This window comes from Saccoglossus kowalevskii, chromosome 6 (assembly GCF_978046115.1).
Source record: "Saccoglossus kowalevskii chromosome 6, keSacKowa6.1, whole genome shotgun sequence".
Classification (NCBI taxonomy): Eukaryota; Metazoa; Hemichordata; class Enteropneusta; family Harrimaniidae; genus Saccoglossus; species Saccoglossus kowalevskii.
The window spans coordinates 41,323,214-41,347,975 of record NC_140646.1 but is presented as its reverse complement, the minus strand read 5'-3'; the positions used below and the strand labels follow the sequence as shown (position 1 = coordinate 41,347,975).

At 37.2% G+C, this 24,762-nt stretch overlaps 1 protein-coding gene across 1 annotated transcript; it reads left to right on the top strand.

The window, feature by feature from the left end:
* The first annotated feature begins 681 nt into the window (after nucleotides 1–681).
* Nucleotides 682–24,153, top strand: LOC102807960 (uncharacterized). Its single transcript, XM_006814327.3, has 4 exons — nucleotides 682–778; nucleotides 18,877–19,020; nucleotides 22,053–22,376; nucleotides 23,841–24,153. The coding sequence occupies exons 1-4, from the start codon at nucleotides 719–721 to the stop codon at nucleotides 24,027–24,029; spliced, it is 717 nt and encodes a 238-aa protein (XP_006814390.1). The 5' UTR covers nucleotides 682–718; the 3' UTR covers nucleotides 24,030–24,153.
* Nucleotides 24,154–24,762: the final 609 nt, after the last annotated feature.

The window sequence follows — 24,762 nt, the reverse complement described above, 5'->3', positions numbered from 1 at the left end:
ATTTGAAATGTTTTGCAAATAATTTTCCATATTATAGCTTACTTTGAATAGTTTGTATGTTCTCAGTTTTGTTCCCCTATTTTCATTGGTTTCACTGAAATTTAGTTTTTCTCTAATAACTTTAACTGACTTTAATTAACAGTTGAACGAACTGAATATACGTGTAGCCGTGTTCGCACCTCGTAACTCACTTGTACCACACTATACAAGTGTCGGCGTTTCACAGGGATCTCTTTTGTCCCCACTTTATGTAAATGACATGCCAGTATTACATCTGCCAGCATTTATATTGCCACAACTTTCATGTGCTAAACATCAAGATCATAAAAGAGGTCATATCCGGGTTTACGCCAATGGGAAATTAAGCTGTCACCATTTGATATGGTCTTCAACCCTGTACATGATTTTAGAACGTGGTAACTTGGGTTGGTCACTGAGGTCTCGTCTACAACACAACACAATAATTTACTAGAAACTTGCAAAGTTTTATATATTTTATGTTGAGTGTTTTTATTTTAAGCAATATAGTATTTTTTCCTAAGGTCGGATGATGTATTTCTTAAAAGCCAGTTCGAAATATTTTCAATTGCACTATTTTATTGCACCTAAAGCACTTCATAACACATTTTCTGTATTCACAGCGCCCCCAGCCGGTAAATTTTGCATGAGCTAGAGAGCGCTGTTGTGGAGTTGGTCACGTGACTTCGTTTTCGTAAAAATGGCGCAACGCACCGAATTTGATTCTGAGTCTGACAGCGACATCAGTGAAGTGTGTGAGGTGAGTGTGTGTAGTTTCTAGTGCGGTGTTTGTGGACTGACTAACACTATCAGATTTGTAGTAAAGTGTCTATACACCGAGGTTGTTAATTTCCTAGCGTCTTCTTATTAGCATTGTTGTTTTCACTAAACCATAGTGTAATGATGCACTAACAAAGAATTAGAGTTCGCGTTTCTTTCTTGCTATCGTCTCTGCCACAGTCAAGGTGACGTACACTTACAGCCGTTCTGAGAATTATTCGAACAGTCAGTTAGCAAAATGACTTGCAACTTTGCAAAACACTTTGGTCTTTGCCTAGCCCTGAGTACAGTCCTGTAGGTTGGCCTCCTTCCGCTGATCAGTCCTGAGAAGTTTATGGCGGAGAACCGTCATGCAGTTTTCATGATTGTAACCAGCTAAAACATCTATCGACCGATCTAGCGATCATTGGGTTTATTGGGTTCTCGCTTTTATATTCAGTTTATAGTTTTTTGTTGGTGCTTCATTTTACTTTATTATATATTTCCGTTACTAACTTCGATTTAGTCTGTTTTTGGTTGTCTTTAAACTATTAGCCATTGTACTTTGATTAATTTTTATCTGTAATTTGTTGTTGTTGTTGTAACCTTTAACCTCCTTCAGTAGGTTGTTATGAGTTAATAAATTGTTGTTGATCACAAATACTTTTTTTGTGGCCGAAAAATGAACCTACAGTACTGGAACGTTGGCGAAATTTAGTTTTATGCAACGAAACAACGTTTTGTTAATAAATACGTCAAGAACAAGATGGCGGTGTATATTTTCGTTTGACGTTGGAAAATGTTGATTTGTGGGAAATCTATGTAATTTCGCTCCCAGTTAAGGTATTTAGAATAGTTAGACGTATCAACTGCTTATTTTTTAACTGCAAAGCTGAATGCCTTTTAAATCGCCCGATACATTCCTTCAAATAGTGTCGAATTCCCAGTCTACGCGACTTCTCAGGACTGTGAGGGCCGAATGATCAGCGGAAGGAGGCCAACCTACAGGACTGTACTCAGGGCTAGTCTTTGCCAATCTAGACTTCTCGGCGCCACTTGATTGACGGGCGTGTGGTTTGGGATTACTATTTCATAGGGGTTGTCGGCATTGTGAATTGTATGTATTATCAATTATTTCTTTATTTTTTATATTTATATTGTAATTATTTTCAGTAATTTTAAAATTCGCAAGTTGGGTGTTGCTTAAATTTGTAGAAAAATGTCAACCCCTCGCTCATTTTAGTCAGTTGTACCTGTTACAAAAATGGACTAGACATAATAACGGTCGTTATATCCCATCATTTTCAAACTGCAGTTGAAAAAGTGATTTGCTCAAGGAAGGCACTTTTGATTTGACAAAGTCCATCAAACCGCTATAATCAAGTTTTCTGTCCGTGTGTTCCTGGCGTACTCTCCCAGCTTGGTATAAAATCTGAATTTGATACATAATGCACCAGTAATGTAAAAACAACTTTTAGTTTGGCTCAAAACTGTCGCGAAACTGCAGCTCGTCCAATGCTAAGAAACTTTACTTTGAGCATAGAGGGACTGTGCGGCATGTTCATTAATACCAGGGGTTACTCAACGCTCGGGAGTTGTTTTGCAAATTACGCTATGTCAGGTGGACTCGTATGGTTATAACAATTTAAAATAACATTTTGAATGCATTCACAACATATAACCTATTAATGTATGGTAACCAATGCGTGTCGTTTAGAAAACAGCCTTTTGCCCGCATCTAAGAAGATAATGGAATGATCCCAATTGTGGGCGCGCCAATACAACGGCACCATCAAGTCTAGATTGGAAAAGACTCAAGTGTTTTACAAAGTTCCAAGATATATTGCTAACTGACTGTCCGAATAATGCTCAGAACGGCTGTAAAAGCAAGAATAACATAAATGTGATTAATTCACCCACAGGTATAGGACCTTACCCTTCCTCAAAATAATAGAAATTATATAATTAATACAGTTTGGTAATGTAAAGCAAGCATCAACACTCCGAAACCCCCAAAACACTAACACTTGTTTCCGGCCGATCAGCCTGCACTATATATATATCGTACTCGACCGCGTTAGTGCCCAGGGGCCTCAACTCGGAAAATCACGATTTTGTAGGGGTGGGCGCTTACGCGAGCACCCCCCTCGAAAAAGAGTGAACATGAAAATTTTGATTCATCAAGTGACAGATTACGTCTTTGAGAGAAAATCAAATTACTAAATTAGTTGCGTCGTCATTTATTTTCACAATGAAGAGACAGAAATGATCACAAAAAATACGCACATTTTATTACAATATTAATTACGTACCTCCATAATTTACGGAATTAAAAACATTTGAGTCTGTTGGAACACTGTCAAAGTCAAAATTGTCATATTATTTCCACTGACGAAGTTGTTGGATCATACGCAAACTCTCGATGAAAATCACTTTCCGCCATGATGCAATTGCAGATTTGACCTACAGCAGCGTCCTTTGACCTAATGGGTCAAGTTGGTTATTAACTAATCAGAATGCTGTGTTGCACTGACGCGATTCTTCGGAAATTCCCGAAGACTTTCCGGTAACGCAATGTGGAAGTGAATAATCAATGTCGAAGTACGATCTGTTGGGATTGATTTCAGCGAATAAACGACATGGTTTTCCGAAAAACTAGTAACTAGCCATTTTTGAGAGGTAAACTGAATATGGCATGAAATATTTATCGCATTTTACTTGTATTAACAGGTCATTGTCGAAGCGTAGTTTACGCACGGTTACAGTGTTCTATGCATTCACATGTTCACAGCGATCGATATCCACGCTGTATCATATAAAAACGATTACCAAGATTCGTTACGCAAGACCAAGTTTTAAATTAGTTGCATTTTGAAGGGGTGGGCGCTTTGCCGAATGTGACCCCAAATATAAAAATTGTGCAAAAGTGGGGGTGGGCGCTTGCCCGGGCATGGGCGCTAACGCGGTCGAGTACGGGGTGTATATATATATATATATATATATATATATATATATATTATAACTTGTTTGTTATTTGCAGATGATATTGTGATAGTGTCAAATTGTAGTAACTGACTTCAAAATAGTCTAGGCAATCTTAATACTTATTGTAACAAGTAACCTGTAGAATACTGTGTGGGTAATATTTTTATATTGATTTTTGTTGCATTTGCAGCAAATAGTTACCAAACAATGAGAAATCTATAGGATTGAATATACCCCACAGCTGGCTTCACATGCATTGTTCATAGTTCATATGGTGCTTACACCAGGATTTAATTACAGCACCTAGGCGGTATGTGGTTACAGCTTAATGTTCGAGTAATCGCAAGAAATTGACATGACAATAGAAATTCATTAAAGACTGCCACTCCCATGCAATTAACAGCGAGTGAAATTCCTGGGATTGAAACATATATTTTGAAGTCACTGATGTAGGCAACGAATAACTGCAAGTTGACATAAAGACGAGGTAGTTTATTTAATCAGTGGTCAACTAGAGGCTGAAATTATAATTAATTTGTTTATTTCAATTTCTCCTGACGTCAAATAGAATACACTGGTGAAACACGGTAGTAACTGTGGGCGAAAGGATGTTTTGGGGTGTAGTTTACATTGTATATGGAGTGGTAGGGTCGGGTGTAATGTGTTCATTTCCAACTATTATGAAGTCACGTAGAATTTCACTTAATTTATTTTTGCTGACATGTTTTCAAGCATTACATGTGAATCTAATTTTCACTGCGCTGTGTCTCAATATAGTATGAGGGAAATGGCATATTCACTGGAATTTATTTCAGGGGAAAAATGTTTTCAGTGATAATGAAGTATTATGACAGATACCCTCCCCGTGGCTTTCATTGCGTATGGAAGTTATTTTCACGAGTGATGCGGTGTATCCTGCTGCCGTACTTTCACGAGCGAAGCCACGGGGAGGGTGTGGGGTTCTGTTATTATACACATGTCCCATATTTGATTATTTCATATTAAAAAAAGAACGTGCAACAAACCGGGATAGAAATTTAGATCGGGAACCCAATTGCCCATTAATATGCTCCAAGCGCGTGTTCGAATTTCATGTAAATAAACAATGTATTTTACACGCGTTGTATACGTCGCTGTGAGTCCCATATCGAACAGGACGCGACACGACGACTGTCGCCCTTTAGTTGGGACCACGACAGAACCAGAACTTAAACTGGGCGACTACGATACACGGTTGATGTTGAAGTTAAAAGTTCCTCCACAGTACTCCACTGACGGAATGACTTTCGTTGAAATCGGTCGTCGCTGACTTGTGAGCTGCACACTACAACCTCGTTTGTGATGTTGCTTGCTTGTCGTGGATAGACTGAGTCTTGGTTACCGGTTAAATTTTGCTAATTTGGCGTTGGTAATCTTTATTTGGAACTGAGTAACGCCGCAACGTCGCCAGCAGAAACCTCATGGTATATCGATGTTGATGGTTGCGGCTCCATATTAATCGGAGATTTTACTGCGGGTCCAGGCAGCGGGTGGATCTTCCGAGAGCCCTTCAAGATTTATAAAACTCAGATTCCAGGTGGTCAACAAACATTAAGTTCTCCCAATCCTAGTATTCTATGTGATGTACATCTAACATGCCAAAAATGCTGGTGAACGATTTGAACCTGACAAAAATACTTGAAATAGATACCAGGAAGGGGAGGGGGTAAAAGAAAAGTTATATAACATTTTATTATTCAATAATTTATTAAAATACACAAGTTTGTCCAACTCCCTGTGATACAACACCTCAGACATAGCTCATTGTACTCGGCTGGAGTGTGGGCAAAAAGTTACTATTTGAATTTTTGATATCTTTTTTCATTAATGAGAAAGTTGACCCCGAAGTTAGAGTAACTGTTCAGCAGGAATGGCTTTTTAACTCTTCTGTGATTTTTTTTTGGCTTGGCTGATTTTGTCACGGTTCATACTTGACAGGCAGGTCGTACCATCACTAATTGGAAAAACAATCCTGACCCACCGCTACCATGGCAACAGCCAAAGTCTTGTAATAGCAGTGCCCAAATGATCATGCCTTTTATTTTGGCTACGTTGCGCACTGGTAAGAGATCACCGGCGCCGACATTGTTACCACTGTCAACGGAATCCCAACGCAGCCTTGAACTTTGAATAAAATGTAAATGCTGCTTCCAATCATAGACCCTCCTCTAGAAAATACTATCGCAAAACGATTGGAAATTATACATTTAACGGTTGAATACGTCCTAACAATAAAATAAAGTGACTTCTAATGACTGCCATGTTATTTTGCAAACCTCGTATAAGGTGCCCGGTTTTAGTTATAAACAGACGTTAGCTTCACGTTCATGTCCCTTCCATGATAACAGCCGAAAACATATTGCTTGTTTTTTACCGGTTTTCATTGGCAACCAAAGTATTTTTGTTTTGTAAACAAATTTTCGTCTGCTATTTTTATTCAGTTCAAATCGTTCAGCAACATTTTTGGCATATTAGGTGTACATCACATGGAATACTACGATTGAGAGAACTTGATGTATGTTGATTGAGTTTTATCATAGTACGAAGTACCAGGAAGTTACTCAGTCCCAAATAAAGATTACCAACGTCAAATGAGCAACATTTGACTGGTAATCAAGATTCATGTAATCCATGGCTAACAAGCAACACCACAAGCGAAGTTGCAGCATGCAGTACTAGTAAGTCATCCCGTCAGTGGAGTACCGCAGTAACACGGCATGTTTGCCATCAGCATTGTATTCAAACGAATCACGTGGTGTGCCGTTCTCGTTCAAACCCGGGATTCGATCAATAGGGGAGTCCCATTAAAAAAACACATTGCAAATCATGCAAGTTCAACATTTTCAAACCAATATACTAAAACAGAAATGCTCAGAGATGTAAATGAAGGATAGATATTACTTTTCACTATACACATCTCTGTTGATACTATCCCTCACATATTCTACTCCCAATTACTCCTGCGTAAAATGGACTAGCCTCTTCATGTTGACATTCAGACTAAAATCACGTGACAGGCTGTTAAAATTGGCTGTTGCATACTCTTTCGCTGGTCTGGAAAATGTGTTTAATTAACTCACATTCAAGCAACAATGCAGATTTCCCAGTGGGAGTGAGACTATTCAAACTCTGCCACCATTGCCGGAAATAGACAATAGAATCTGGTCAAGTAGAGATTTCCTGTCTATCCCATTGCAGTGACTATAATTACATGCAAAATTATTCAAGACAACGGATGATGTCATAGACTTTTAAGGTCTATTGTTTAGTCTAATTGAGAGTATATTGTTATGTTAAGTAGTTCACAGCTTGGGGTTGGAAACAATAGTAAGTGAGGTAATCTATTGTTTCCTTTGTTCTGTGTCCACTTGTATTTGTCAGCTGATCATATGAAGCCATGTAATAAATGGTTGTGGTTACCAGAGAACGAGATACCCTTAGGTACACTCTTAAGATGGCATTGAAGACAGCCACCCGTTATATACTTAAGGATGCGGTAGAGTTATTTTCGTGAATTTTGCTTTTTTTGTTATTACTTTTGTAAAGTTATTGGGCTCATAATTTTATCAAAATTAAAATTGAAACACATCTAGAATACCCTTTTTTTTTTAAAAAAAAATAAGAAAAACTACTTTTATAACGGGATACTGTACAATTTGTTTTTGAGATAAAAGTCTGGACGCAAACAATAACATTGACTTATTGCGTAATTTGCATAATCCCTTCACGACAGAAACAGTGCACACTGAAGACGACGCGGTCATATCAACTCCGGCTCCTGATTATTGATCAATCACAAAAAAGAGGCCCCAAGGAAAAACTAAAAACGCAGTTCAGAGGAAGCGAAACTTTACCTATAACAGAAATGCATTGCCGACAGTACAATGGGGTTCACACTTTGAGTATTCAAACCAAGAGGGTAAAATTTCGTCAGCAAACATGATCAATTTCCATCTTCCAAAAAGTCGGGCAGACAAGTTATGCAGGGCCGCCGTGTACTGTAACAACTTCGCTTCTTTTTGGAGGACGAATACGGACCCAAAACTTTATAGTTTTTTATTTATTTATAGGATTTTATTACTGCAAGGCTACTAAGTGACTCCATGTTATGTGTTTTGTTGTAAAAATCAGTCCATCTGATGCTTTAAATGTCCAAAATTAGCGCAGCGCAACGTGACAAATGTTTTGTTTTTTGGCGTTTCCAAGCAGAAGAAATCTGACGCCATGGAGGTCATTCAAGTGAGTTGTGCGTCGTCAGAAATTGACCTACTTTCATGAAATTCACACACATTGATAACGTATTGGCGCAGAATAAAACCCTTGAAGCATTTTTTGAGAACTTCTCGCAATAAAAAATATAAGGCTTTTAAATTCCTTGTCTATGGGTGAAATAACAGGAAAAATGTAAATTGGTGTCATTGTAAACAAATATGCAATCTATGTTCTAACACTCGAGGCATTGACGGGGCTGATGCTGTCTTGATTTTTCAGCTTTCTTTTTTTACAGAACCCCTACGGTTTTCATACAAAACTAATTTTTATTCAAAATAACACCTCTATGTTTACTTAGTAATCACGTGACTAATTCGTGGTACATGTCACAGATCATTTTTTCAAAAAGCCAGGAACAAGGGCTTCAAGAAAATATATAATTTGCTACGCATCAAAACACTTTTCCTCATGAAAACAGTTTTTACTTTTTAGAGCATGATAACTCTACCGCATCCTTAATACAAAAATATGTGGACAGACTAATCTTGTAAATATCATTTTGGCAGTCAACGGCGATTGGTATGCAAATTACGTTTGTCTGACGCATTACAAAACAAAAGTCTAGACTGTCGTAGAATAATACACAACTCGCGGACAGACAGTGTGATGAAACCCCTTTTTTACAAAGAGGAAAAACGGCCGATACAATATATTGATCTTGTGGTCTGACCTTCAGCATCAAAAGCAGTATGGCGATAGTGCTTCGCGTTCGAAAAGTGGGATAATTTTTAACATGGAATAACGGACATAAACTAAATCTTGATTCAGGTTACTTCCTGTTGTTAATTGGATTAAAACAGTTATATTTGCTAACAACTGGATCGTACATCTGTGTAAAAAATGCATGAATTTTAGCTCTAATTTGGGCAGCGAATACTGCGTCTACAACTGCGTTGGCTGCGTCGCCGTGTTCATTGAACCAGAGAGTATCCAGAACGAAGCGAACAAACTTGAACAGTCACCTGCGTTACTGCATTTACCTATTTTTAAAAATAGAGTTTGGCACACAATTACATATCGTCCATTGGTAATACACTGGGCCAGTGTAGGATATATCATCAAGTTTTACGGCAAGTTGGGCATTTAATGGTGGAGTTTTGATGGAAACATCTATAACATATCGAAAGCTTGGAACGTCACCTGTCTATTACGAAGCACACAAAAGTGAAAAAATGAAAAATATAAACTCAAAATTAAATTTTGTTTTAATAGATGTTTATGCAATGCATTCTCTATGGCACATCCTGTGATGTTTATTTGACTGGGGAACACTGGCCAGGGCGGAAGTCGGCCATCTTGTCCACTCATTTCTGGCAATGTAAAAAAATAGGGGTGTTTTCAGCAAAAAACGAATAACCCTGGAATACACACATTGACAATATACTGAATTTCGGAACAAATCGTGCATTACTTACAAGTTACAGCAGCAGAATACCACAGAAATATCAGACGAAACATGAAAACACTATATATTGTATTTCAGCCTGAACCCTCTATATTGCAATTCAAGGAATTAACCCCATATGTGCATCCATTTCCCACCTTGGTATTACCCACCCCTGAAAACAAACTCTTAATACCACGCTGAAGCGTTTGGTAACAAGTGGATGTAAATACAAAAACAGTGAGTAATGCAATACACATGTTTAAAAGATCTGCCTATCTTAATGTATGGATCTAAAATCTGGGGATCTTTCACGTTGCACAAAATTAATGGTGAAATTACAAGTGAAATATTTATTCAAAAACTATTTGATGATAAAACTTATTTGGAACAACTACACATTAAATTTTGTAAATCATACTATAAGTTCACAAAAAAATCAAGCAACATTGCAACAGTTTTTGAAAACAATCTCAATGCACAATAAAGAATGCCGAAGTAGATAATGTTTAAAGGGGAGCTAAATAGAGCCTCATTTGGTGTTTGTATTTCTTAAGTTATGTATATTGATTATAAATTTGAAAAAAAAATGTTAAAAATGAGAAACCATAAAACTGAAGGACTTCCGTTTGTGCCATCTTGCCATAAAGAAAACGACTGCATGAGGTATAAACAAAGGCAACAAAGCATGATGACGAAATACTACCGTACTTCCCCGAATACAAGCCCAGGGGCCTGAACATGTAAAATCGGGAAAATTAGGGGGTGGGCTTATACTTGAGGACAACCTCAGAAAAGAACATCTTTTTATGGGGGGGGGGGGTCATCTTCCCAACCACAAAAAATTATCCGAATTACATTTTTAGTTCGCAGTGGCAGTCTTGGAGAAATATTACGTCTTTTTGATTTCCACATAGAAGAAATAAATATGTTTATTACAATACGGTTTACATACCGTCTGAATTTACAGTGCAAAAATGGGTAGGGTCTGTGGGAACACTGTCGAATGCAAGATCTTTATCAATATCTTCGTTTTGGAATGTTTTCGATCATACGCAAACTCTCGATACAAAGCAATTTCTGTGATGGTGTTTTTTTTCATCATGATTTGACCTGAACAACTTCCTTTGACCTAACAGGTCAAAATGCTGTGTAGTACAGACGAAGTGTTCCGATTTTTGACGAAGTATTTTTGTTCAAGTGAATTACCGCGATGTTAAAATGCGATCTGATTTCGACAAAAAACAGTGATTTTTTTTGCTAGCCTCAACTTGTTAACTGTCTAAAAACAGAGGGGTGGGCTTATACTCAGAGAGGGGCTTATGCTTGGGGGAAGTACGGTATCTGATTGTATATAAACAACTTGGAGAGCCATAGTTGGCTGGATTGGTAAATTAACTTCCAGCCTAGAGTTTCGACTTTTACGTTAACCCTTTTCCGGTCAGGGGAGTTTCACGCTATCAGGTCAAGTCGGTGAAAAACGGTCATGATTCAATGCACTACAGTAGCCAGCATCTGTGCATGCTATCCTGCCAGACATTTTTGCAAAAATCGGCCATAGTTAACAGACTGTATCGACCTCAGTTTTCACATTTTTTGCAATCTGTTCGCATACACACTTCATTACCACCATGGACAACAATTTCTAGTATAAAAAAATCACCGTTTTATTTCAATACACATTTTTGACTGTCGTTAAGTAACGATGTTTTGCTCTTTGTACAGTCTCAATAAACACGTGTTAAACATTGAAATAAATATTGCTTAATTGAAAACACATTACAAGCAAGTACAAGGTCACTACATGAATGCAAGTTCGAAGTAAGAAGAAAAAAAACGCGCGAGCAGGGATTGAATTAGAATTTTTTACCTGCATGCACAGTGTGCATATTGAACTTGAAATTTACCTGCACCAACTTGTTGTGAAATGCACCACTTTTAAAGTTTTAATAAAGTTTAAAGTTTCTTTATAAGATCGTCGTCATCAGACCATGCAGCCTCATTTTCTGGTACCCGAGATCCATATCGTCTTTTTTGGGGTCTTCTGCTTGTTTTGCTATCTTGAAACCACTAGTCAATTGCATTGTCAAGAACAAATGTGATGTGATTACATTCCTTGACTTGCTTTGATAATACAGCCTGGACATGGTTACTTGTATTTTCATGACCATTTAAAACATGTAAACGAAAGGAATTACACCCTTGTGTGCGAATTTTTTTTACCTTTCCACTGTGGTCAAACTTCTGACAAACATCACAAAACATTACGTTATTTTTTTCATCGAATATTAGCCATTTTTTCTCTTGAAGCCACGTCTGTTGAAAACGATAAACTTTTTTTTCTTAGTGGGTGGCGACTCAATCACTGAGTCAAACGAAGTACTTGCGTCGCGGCCCCCAATGTTGACACATGATGCCGCACTCGTGCTCTGCTGAGATTCAATATTTCCTTCAGTGGTAGAAACGTGTCCAAGTACTACACCTTGTTCAGAAATATTTCCATTATCGGGATCATTTTTTGTTGCTTGAGATACTGGGCATTCAGCCGTCTCAGATTTTTGTAACGATGTCAATAGCCCACACTCGAAAAGGCTTCGTTGTTTTGACATGATTGTATACAAACCGAATGACACGTGACTACCGAGCATGCGCAAATCTGTATGCTGTTCTGAGGTCACGCGAGACCCAAAGTACTCTCACAATGTACGCGAGTAAGCTACCAATTTACTTCCGGTTTCTCGATCGATGCGTTCACGAACGATGCGATCACGGACGAATTTGATTTTTTTCACTTGTGCTTTTGAGTTTTTTTACAATATTGGTTGAAACTAATTTAGGCTTAGTGAATATAATGAGAAAATGTTGTGTTAATTTCTACATGCACAGCGTGCACATTGGATTTTGAGTTTACTTGCACTAGCTAATAACCTATGTGCATAGTGCAGTGTGCACCCGAGTATTTCGAACACTGGCGAGTATGGGGATATTTGGGACATGTACGGGGGAAAACGTGTTTGACGTACTCGACCCGTCAGCGTACATTTCAAATTGCAACGTATATTCAACGACTTGAACTACGTGTGTAACATATTACAACGTACTTTCCGTGACTTAACTGATGTTATATTCAAGCTCTAACGTATATTAACCGACTTGACCGTACGAGCAAGTCCACACTTACAACGTATATTTAACGACTCAAACTGAGACTAAAACGAACGAGAACGTAACTGCAACGACTTGAACGGGGTTACCTTCACACGGCAACGACATGACCCGATTAACCAACTAAATATTTCAATGTATATTTAACGACTTGAAATAAAACGAACTAGCGAGAACGTAACTGCAGGGACTTGGCGTGTATATATACTCACGCAGAAACGCATTTCCACCGACTAGACCCGATGAACTATCCTGACATTAAAACGTATAAATACCGAGTGAGCATGAAACTAAATTAACGATAACGTATTTTCACCAACTCAAACTATTGTACAGTTCGTGACGCTGTAATAAGTCCCAAATTTATTTGTTGTACGCCTTTCTTAGTCGTCCACCCCGGCGGGCTGCTTCCATGCGTCTGCCTGATGTCGAGGGCTGCTCTTCCGTATTTTGTGTTTGTGTTCCCACGGTGCGTTTTCCCCTCAGTGCCATGTTGTGATGAAAAGCAGCGAAACATTCGCCCGCGTGAAGGTGAACTTTACAAATTGGGCATCCTTTCGATGTTTCTGATAATCGGCCACTCGCTGTTTTTCTCCTGTTTTTGCTGCACTGCTTACACAATTTTTAACGCCCGGATAGTCTCCATATTTCGTGCGAATCCATGTTTTCACTACGAATAAATGACGTGTTACTTGGAAGAGAGCCAACTTCTCTTATGGATTTTTGAATTCTACTCGAGTGTCCACCAATCAGTTGTTTACCTGTGCGGATATTGAAGAATTTGTGCGTTACTTTAGTCGTGCGATTCAATGCCTTGAAACATTCATAAGCATTGACCAATGCAACATCTATGAGGTAACAGGTCATGTAGATCCACCAACGATTGTTTTTTCTGCCCTTGTGATAGTATTTTCGCCTTTGGTTAGAATGATCCACGCCACCCATGTGATGTCTGTAACATTGTAACGATACAGGCACGTGTCTCTCGTCATCTACTGCTTCTGCCGACGTAGCCAGTTGGGGATAGACTGTATTTAAAATCAATATTTGCGCGCTGTCATCCTGGTATGCAGTAATATTGATAGTGTCGTCCGGTCTAGTTGCTGCTTTCATTTCACCAATTTTCAATTTCAGCTTCTTGCTTTTCCCCTCAGGAATTAATTGCGGTGGCATGGTTTTCCGATTTCGTCTGCTAAAACTACCGACCATGTACACTTTCTTGTCTTGTAATTCAAGGGCTGTGTTAACTGACGTAAAAAGCGAATCACAGAAAAGAATATGGTTTTTTTCTGTGAAGGGCTGTAGCAACCGGTGTGTTGTCTTCTTGATTGTCCCAGTTTCTTTCTTTCTCCCCTCAATTGTAGTTTTATATTTCACCCCCAAATATGGTTCAAAGTTTGCAATGTAAGACGTTGTCGAGTCGCACACCTGCCATATTTTGAAGCCATCACGGTCGGGTTTGTGGGGCAATCTCTGCTTAGACATGGACCGGCCCTTGATTCTAATCATACCCTCATCAATCGAAATTTCCTGTCCCATCTGGTAGTATCGCCGACAATTTTCGAGTATGGGTTTCAGCCACGGGTCGGCCTCTGATCGTTGATGACGACGTTCAATGTCAGGATCCCGCCGTGGGTCATTTACTGGATCAGCTAAATGAAAATAACGCATTAGCATTTGAAATCTGGCCCGAGTCATTACTGACGCAATTCCCATATTCTGCAGAAAGGGGTCACTCGACCAATAATCGTCGATTGCTGATTTGTGATCAACACCCATATACATCATCACACCAAAGAATGCTTGCATTTCACTGAAATTTGTATTACGCCAGCAGGCATTTAATTTTTTTGCAATGCATTTTTTGCGTATTTATTAGTCTCGATGGAAGCCAGTTCTATCAGTTCTTGTGGGATAAATTTGTAGAAATATTCCACCTCACGAGCATATGAAGGCAGTTCGAAAGTTGGTCCAGGTTCGTGTTGTAAACTGGAATAGTAAATATATCGCCGTCTTCCTCCGTGGCCATTCTCCATTCTCCAGTGCCAGAGGCAACATAATCGAATGTAGCACCAATTTCTGTGTCAGATTCAATTTCAATGTCGCTTTCGAGTACAGGTGGGTAACGTTGCTCTAAAAAATCGTCATTCTCAGTACGATCTTCATCGATTTCTGAATCTGTATCGTCGTCAGTTGCAACTATGAAGTCATCTGGTATTTTGTGTCGTAGCTCACCCGTTTTTTCGTCCAATACAAGTTCATCATCACGTGTGTCCTTTGGCGATGCGTGTGCATACACAACACGTTTTTTAATAGTTTGTTTTTCGGGGAAACTCGCAAGTGTTGATTGTTCTGTATCGCATACATTTTCTTGTACCATTTCTTTGGTGACATCGACGTTTTGTTGCGTACCGTACTCGCTGGGTCGATATGTTCAGGCCCCTGCTTTTCTGCGTTGGCAGTTGTGGCAGATGTCGACGGTTCTGAATCGCAAACATTGTCTTGCAAAAATTGTATCACATCTTCGACGGCATGTTGTATTTCAGCGTGACCAACTTCCGTTTCTTCGGTATCTGCTTTGTCGGCAGCTGGCAATTCAACCACTTTATGGTTCGTCTTCGATTTATGTTTGCCTCCTGGTTTGCCCCCTAGTTTGCCCCTGCAGTCCTTCAAACGGTTTTCTTCTTCTTCTGTAATCGCATGTTCATTGACAGAGGAGACAGTCTCCGACTTTCGTTTGTTCTTATTCTTTTTACGCCTTTTCTTGAGTGGACTAGTATCACTGGTGTCCGTGGTACGTTCGGCTGGTAATTCACCGACGTCAAATGTTTCCTTTGCTTTGGATTTCTTTCTTTTCCCACGCTTTGCTGGTGAAAAATCTGTCGTGTCAATGTCAAACTTATCACTCCCCGTGCCACTGCACGATTGACGCGTTTTCTTCAGTTTCCTTCTTGCCTTCATAAAACACTTTCTATCTGTATAGGACGGCATATTAACGTATGTGTCGGAAAGGAGGCACACAGCGAGTCTGGGCTTTATCTCACTTTCTTCGGCCATATTTATACTGAACGACCAGATGTCCACAAGACTGCATCTCCCCACAATTTGAATATTTATTGTTATGTAAATAAATGTTATTTTTTCGAACACAGATTGGTTACAATTTGCATACACATAAAATTGCATTTGCTAGCTCAGACGGTGAAATCACGTGGACTTGAATATTTCCCACCAGCTGTCCCGGTCTTTTTACGTTGGTGATTGCCGACATTCCAAGCTCAGCCGTTGGAATCCGTCATGCTATTAATTCTAAGTGCCGGGACTATTTGCCAAGCTGGTCAAAATATGTTACTACCGTTATAATCGTGAATCGTGTCGTTCAAATACGGTTGTAATGCTGCAGTTTGCAATGTGGTCAAGGCGTTTTTTTTTTACGTCGTTGCAAACGTCGCGTTGTGACGGTTAAATAGTGAAATGAGCAGGCAAGTGTATAGAATTACATTCTTTATTACTTGGTTAATTTATTTGACTTGACGGAATCGAAAACAAATTCTCTCCCTCCATAATTTTGCAAATGTAAAATATCAGGTTCCGTACAACGTATTATAAACGCTTGACCGTCTGAGCAACCTAAATAGCAGGCTGTTTTTTTCAACGACTTAACCAGTTAGCTAGCTGGAGTGGGAAATTCTAGCATACCCATATTAACAGCGGTTTTTCGCTTATTATTTTTCATACACGAAAGTCACATTCGAGCACTCGCACCATTCGAACACCGTGGTACATTATATCATATTTATATACATAGAGCAAGAAAACAAAACTAACGTACATAACAGTTATATTTCTGAATTATGGTTTCAATATGCATATTGTTCATTTAAATACAACTGTACTCCAGTATTCTACAGTCTGGCTTTAGGAATAATTGCCAAAATAACTTAACATTAATTATCAGTACTAACTCCTTTCCTCATTGCAAACCAAATTAATTAATACAAATTCAATAATTACCCGACAGGCCACACCAAAGTAACCAATAACTGATCATGCGTTAACTTACAAATACATACACAAACTCTAGACGCAAAGCATTTTTCACCATGTGTTACCTTGTTTGTTTTTTTCCCATAAGTTATGTTATTTCTTACATTATTTCAAGTCAAATAAAATATTCTTAAAATATTTTTTCGAATTCATGCATTTATGACGAAATTTGACAATTTTTGTTTGTTGTAATACCAGATACCACTGTTTATGTCAATCTGCACATGTGTGGGGCGCCCTCAATTGACAGGACCATGAATTGTGTATGCTTGAGGGCATGCTACGCAAGTTTGATTTTGATGTGGGGGTATATGTATATTTTTCAAAATATTCATTAAATTTCACTTTAATTTCTGTAAAGTCTTTCTGTGGTTACAATAAGTTTTTATCTGATCATCTTCAAATTTAGGAATCTTGTCAATCAGTACGAAATGTTAACCCTAGATAAATTTTGATGTGACTAGTAAAATATGGGATAAAATTTGGGTTTCCAGAGCCAATAGGGCTCAAAACCCTAATAAACACAACAAATAACAAAAATGTTTTACCCCCATAGGACCCAAAACCCTAAATACTAGAGTAGTATTGCAAGCAATGGCAACAATGTGTCAAACTGGTCTCGCAAATCAAACGCTGCATACATTGGGAAGATCTATACCGATTTGGTACACTGCGATTTAGTTTTTACTACTTAGTAATGACACTAATTATCAAAAATAAAAAAAAAGTGAAATTTAAGTCACATTGGAAAATTATTCAACTGCAGACGAGATGGCCAATGGGAGAAAAAAAGGAACGCTAAACTCTGAAAATACCTCATTCATAGAGTACGTTAGTACCGTGACATTGCAACCGATGCATGCTGGGTTAACAAGGATTCTGATCGAGGTATACCTCATTAATAGAGTGCCTTAGTAATCTAAGTTGACATCTTGCATGGTGTGACATCACAACTGATGCATGCTGGGTTAACAAGGAGGATTCCGATCGTGGTAACAACATGGTGGCTCAGAGTGCATGAAAATATCTTTTGCAATTTTGATGTAATGTCTAAGATAATTGTCAAAGAATTGTTTTAATTAACGAAACATTCTAAATTTGTGTATTTCGCAACAGCAGCAGTGAATACCCATTCAACGCAGTGTTGTCAGCTGACAATGTTATGGTGATTGTAGTGTTAATCACAAGGTATAGGTAATGAAAAATCGCTGACTTTTGAAATGCTGCTGTAGTAACAAATTTTGTCATTGATTTATTATTTATTATTTCATCATATTTTGATAACGAAATGATCGAGTGATCAAAAATAATCACTCCGGATAAAAATAAGTCAGATTTCAATTTTATTTCGTATCAAAAAAAAAGTAACATTTTTTGAGGAATTATTGGTATAACCGGTGTATAACATCGCCAAGTAAGTTATGTCACGTCGTAACTTAGATGATCGTTTTGAAGTTTTATTTGTTCGCTCATTACTGTAAATGTAAACGTTTTAGAAGTTGATGGTACGAATAATAAATTACAACAATACGCCAATGGAGTGAATAAAATCATGAAATTTGTGAACATATTTCTGGCTTGAATATTAATTTTTTAATGTAATTATGACTTCATTGTTCTTGTTTAGTTTTGGTCTGAATTGTTGCCACCAAAATTTCAGCAAGTATTCTCAGTGCAAAATGTTCATATTGATTCAAAGACTTTTATATTCAACTTTGCCATGCAAAAACAAAATTTGTACATTATTAGTTTGTTATTAAGCCCCGTCCATGTGTCAGTCCATATCATATCTCACTGATGCTTTGACAGTCTAAAGTTTTCACACATTTCAGACATTTTATCTGACATATGCACATGCGTTTGTTAAATGATCAGATTGTAGATGACTGAATACATCAAACTTGCAATTTGTTACCATTAGGGAACTGGATCTCAGTCTTGCCTGTGCAGATTCTGTTAATGGGATCATTAAAACATCATTTTGTTTTTTAGATCAGGTTCAAAATGACTGACTGATGGCCATCAGACATTATGTCTGACATAAGCACATGCATTTGGTAAACTTGGTACATACATGTATTTACATAATGGTACCTTAGTGCACTCCATTTTATTTTTCAGACATGGTTCAAAATGGCCGACTAGTGTGTCTATAATACAAATGGAGACTATGTCATTGACAATGACTTGTTCATATTTGTTTTCAGGTTTCCAAAATTGTAAAGTCCAGAAACACAAGAAATGGAGTTTTGTATCTGATAAGATGGAAAGGTTATGGGCCCAGTGATGATACATGGGAGCCAGAGGAACATTTGGTAGACTGTCAAGATGTGTTAGAGGAGTACAAACTGGTAAATAAATGTGTATAGTATGTCTGGAAGATACCTGTGATTGCCAAATCCTACCTTACTTTACTATTTATGGAAAAAAGATGTACATCTATAATGTTCCCTAATGTTTTGGTATTGTTGTTAACTCCTGGGTTCAACATTCACTTGCCCCATACTTGTCATAACACAAACATAAGTGCCGGCATGTGGCAAGAAAAATAATGCTTTAAAACAATGCCTAAAAATTGTAAAATTTTCTCAGTCAAGCAGATGTGAACCATTACCATCTTGAATTACTTAGTTGAACATGAGGCACTATGTTACTGAAAGTTCATCACCATAAATGACCTGATGCATGAATTCTTATTTTTGATTGGGCAACCACTTGACCCTATGTCATAATTTCTTGTGTACATGTAGTTTAAAGTGAATGGCCAGGACATTGAAGCTTTCAGTTGTTTTGAATTTCTGATTACATCTAAATTAATCTAACAATGACCTTATGACTGTGAGAAGCAAGAGTACATGTACCTCGTATTTTGAATGCCCCTCATTGTAAAAACGTGGATGTCAGTGTGTACATTCACTGTTGTCACTTGAATGTGAAATTCTCACTAAATATGCAGATGCTATATCATAGCAGATGTTGCATTATTTGGTTTAATCCAAAACATTACTGGTATTCTTTTTTGTGCTCCTAAAAAAATAATTATTTTTAATAAATTAAATTAATGATTTTTATGGTACACAATAAAAAGGCTTCTTCATTATTACATATGTACTGCAGTTTATTTTGATTCGTCCCTGAAATCAAAATAAGTATTTCTACACCTCATATATAAATGAGGTCTGAGAGCAAACAAAATAGTCCCTTAAGGAATACCGTTTTTCGAAACATAGCAGAAATAAATATTTAGAAGCACAACATTTTTTCTTTGGGGTACATGAATATACTTGTCGAGTGAAATGAACAGTAATGATATTTTTAGGCAGTCACTTATTTTGACAAAAACTAATTTGCATACCACCCATGCAATAATGTTTTCGGTATTTTCACGGTCAATATGCTAGTGAACATGATATTTCCATTGGTTACTAAACTATTTTATTTTGTAAACACATTTTCGTCTGCTATTTTTGTCCGGTTCAAATTTTTGGCATATTAGGTGTACCAGGAGTGGGACATTTGTGTTGATAAACATGGATTTTCCCACAATCCAATGCGCTCTTCAAATGGAAATTACAAGTATGAGGTTTGACCTGGGCGCGACTTGCACTGATTACCGCCGGTGACTCCTTCGATACCTTCCAATCACATGAATATTACCTAATTACAGCTTGGAAACGTGTCAGTTCATACTCGTTGATCTGCACAACAGTCAAAGTCGCCATCTTTGTTTATATGAGACCTATATATCGACGACTGCCGCGCTTTAATGTATGTTGACCACCTCGGAAAATCCACCCGCAGTAAAATCAGCCATTACTATGGAGCCGCAACCATCAACATCGAGATACCAGGAGGTTTCTGCTGGCGACGTTGCAGCGGCGTTACTCAGTTCCAAATAAAGATTACCAATGCCGAATGAGCAACATTTTAACCAGTAATCAAGACTCAGTCAATCCACAACCAGCAAGCAACATCACAAACAAATTTGTAGCTGTCGATAAAAGTCATCTTGTCACTAGAGTACCGCAGTTGCACGGCATGTTTGCCAATGTACAATTCTGTGGTGGAACTTTTAACTTCAACATGAACTGTGTATCATAGTCATCAAGTTCAAGTTCTGGTTCTGTCTTGGTCCCAACTAAGTGTACATGAGTTATTTATTCGGACAGTGACTCAGATTAGACGTCTGATTATTTTATTTTCACACAAACAGTTACATGAGTTCTACACTGACATGCGTTGCTAGAGCGCAACACTATCTCAGAACATATTAATGGGCAATGGGGTTCCCGACCTAAATTCCATCCTGGTTTATTGTACGTTCTTTTTTTATTACCGGATTCTGCCCAGGGCCGTTAAACGGCAGTTCGGGTTTAAAAAAAAATAAAATGGGACCAAGAAATCACCCAGGGCAGTTTTTCAGCAGTTTTTCAATCTTTTCTGATGCCTAAAAATTTTGCCGTAGTCAATGACGGCTATGCATGAGTATTGATGTTTAAGCTTCGTTTCGTCAATGAGCTGTTATCGCTGTAAACAATGTTAAATTATTCTTCAAATGCTCAGTTTATCTTTTAAAAACAAAAAATTTTTTGTTTAAAAAAAAAAAATCATGCAGTTTTCCATCTAAATCCAAGCCAAAAGATCGTACTACAATATCAGCAAATCTCTTCTCTGTTGCGTTCAATAACATTAACATATTTAAATGAGCTACTGTAATTTGAGCGCGATGGCATCATCCACCATTTTGATTGGTTAATTAGCGATTTGACCTATCAAAGAACTCTGTTCCAGGTCAAAACATGGCGGATATACTCCAGCATCGGGCATTTATATGCGAACAGAATCATTCGCTTACGATGAAACTAAGTTGAAATTTATTTGCATTTCATAACAATTCAACAAATTTATTTTTTGCATGTTATTATAATCATTAGTAGGTAATAATCAACAATTGTGAAACGCAGCATGACCGGATTGCGCTACCACAATCATTTGCTACTAAGCAATGCAGTTGGGTTTGTTGTTATTTGAAACTTCTTTTAGAATATACTTCCGTTATAAAGTGAAACATAATAATTGTATTTGGTGCACAATGTTCGTTAATGTGATTTTTCGGATGGGCGAATTTACGACAGAATCCGGTATGAAATAATCAAATATGGAACATATGTAATAATATCAGAACCCCACACACTCCCTGTGGCTTTCGTTGCATATGGAAGATATTTTCATGTGAGATGTAGTGTATTTGCTTCCCTCATGAAAGTACAGCCGCAGGATACACCGCATCTCTCGTGAAAATAACTTCTATCTGCAACGAAAGCCACGGGGAGGATGTGGGGTTCTGTGATAACATTGTGTGAAATACTTTCTTTTTATCTAGAAACAAAGCAATCTGAAGGTACTGCACCGGAAGATCCCAGCGCCAATATCACCTGCCAGAAGAACTAAGTCTGTCACAAAGGTCCAGAATAAAACAAGTGTAAGTAGAAACGCTAAGAAGAAGGTATCAACTCTGTCTACAGCAGTTCCACATACTACCTCAGAAAATGTGCTTGCTAGTAAAAAGACAGCTGGCTATACAAGTACAGCCACAGTTGTCATTGCTGCGAAATCAAACTCAAGCAGAATGAGTGAACAGACTGAAGATTGGGATGTCACACCGCATATTCCACCTATGTCTGTACTCAGACGACCACCTATTAAGGTACCAGTTGGTTACTACTGATGTACTTGCATGCACAAAAGCTTCTTGTGTAGTGCCTTGCTGCTTGCTAAGCCTTAATGTTATGTGTTTCTCCCAAATAGCCTCAAATAGAAGTATACTTATAATAACTTATGTGATGCCTTCAATATAGCACATCAAATTTCCACACAAATAATCAATGTTCTGATGTAGACATAAAAAGCACATTGGGGTTACATATGATTCTAATGTGCTTTAAATAGAGCAAATATCATATTTATACTTTTATTGGAGGTGCAATCATAAGAGACAAATATTGTACATGTACTTTTAACAGGAAATCTGCTTACTATAATGCTTTACATATGCTTGCCCGTTGTATGCTAATTGATTTGCCAACAAAATAAGATTTGTTCTGATAGATTGGTACATGCCAATAGTGTACATAAGACAATGTCATTCAGTATTCATTTATCTTCCTCAAATCTTGTTTCGCTTAACGCAAATACTACTGATTTGGTACACATATGATGAATTATAATTTAACCTTTGAACATGTATATCACACATACCTGAATCGTTTGCTTTTTGTATGTTTATCAAAATCAAGCATTTCTGTTCTGGTCATGTATTGTATGCATTTCAGTCAAATCTCTAGTACACACATTAGGCAGTATGGAACCTTTATACATGTTAGTTTGTTTTTAATTAGATTTGTTGCAGAGTTGTATACATGTATCTCTGACATACCCTGATTCAACATGGCCAATTTATTTGAGTTCAGTTCACTTTTGACAGGATTGATTTCTTTTTGTATCTTAATAACAATCTGCTCATATCAATTGGAACTTGATACTACAGAATCAGAAACAAATCTTTTTTTTTCACAAGAAAAGCACAATTTCAATTACACGTGAATTTAAATGTGTGTAACCATGCTTGGTTAATATGTAATTCCTTACAATATTCACTCAATACCCGTGTTTATTCAAGGATGTTGAGGGAAGGGTTGGTATTGTTCAAAGTAGCATTACAAATTACATCTATTTATCATTAATGAGAAAACAATTAGTGTTGAATATGCACAAATTCATTCAGCACCAGTGAAGTTGTTTACATATTTTTTTTTTTTATAATTTTAGCTGATAAATACTGGCAATGTGTACTTTGAAATTATCTTGTTATACATCAGCGTATTGCTTCCTGGAGTTTTAAATATGTTGTGTCATTGTGTCATTATTCACAACTTGCTAATCACTCTGTATACAGACAAATGCAACACTTGCAAGATTACTATGCCCAATATTAGTATTAAAATGTGAAAAAATGCAAAACATGCTCCCAAATTTTGGCATTCAATTTGTACATTATTCATTCACTCAGTTTTGTGAAATCTTTGTACACCAATTGGTAAAACGGGTATACCCGGGTACATTGGAGAAATATATTTACTGTTTTGTTGACTAATCATATTTGTTTTTTTAGTCATTTAACAACCGAAGTGCTGAAAAAACTGACATATTGACAGCCAGGAGAGTGTTGGACATGCCGAAGAATACAACGACGTCATTCTTTAAGAGACATGAAAGAACTTTTTTCCTGCTATTTGCTACTTTGATTTTATCATTGACCTTATTTGCAATAAACCAGAAGCAAATAGAAAATATTTTTTAACTCAATTGAAAATAATTTTTATATGAACCCAATATTACTTGACTGCCCATATTTGTATTGAATATGGCTACCCACTATGGCTGCCTTTAGTTGATTAGTGTGGTATGGTGTTTCGTTTGAGAAATTCCAATCATCAATGTCACTGTTTTTCATTTCAATTTAGGTTTCAAACCTTATTGTTGTGAATACATGTGTGATTAAATTTACGTGGTTAAAAACTGTATATTACATTAAAACTGCCATTTTTAAACATATTTCTACCTCAGGTATGAACTTTTACTGCTAGTTTTTCTGACAAACCACAGAATACAACTTTCCTGCTTGATTTCACTATCTACATTTTATTTATTTGTTTTTTATTCATTTCTTTTAATAGATTTTTAATAAATGAATTCCCATATACATATTTGAAATGAAAACAAAACTACAAACCAATATTGTAAATATGACTGCATTGCTAAAAGTCGTTCAGTCAAGAACAGTTAGTTTATGGTTAGTTTTAGTTGTATAATAGACATATTGCATATTAATGAGGTTATTGCATACTAATAAGACTATTTTGCATATTTATGTGGTTCTGCCTTGACATGCCTTGTTGCATATGTAAGGTAGGGACAATCTTAAACTTCTGTATTCTACAAAGTTTATTTTTTCCATTTCAGATTTTGGATCAACATTGTTTTTTTAAACCTAACAAAGAAATAAATGTGTTTTTTCAAGCTTTGCTGTCACT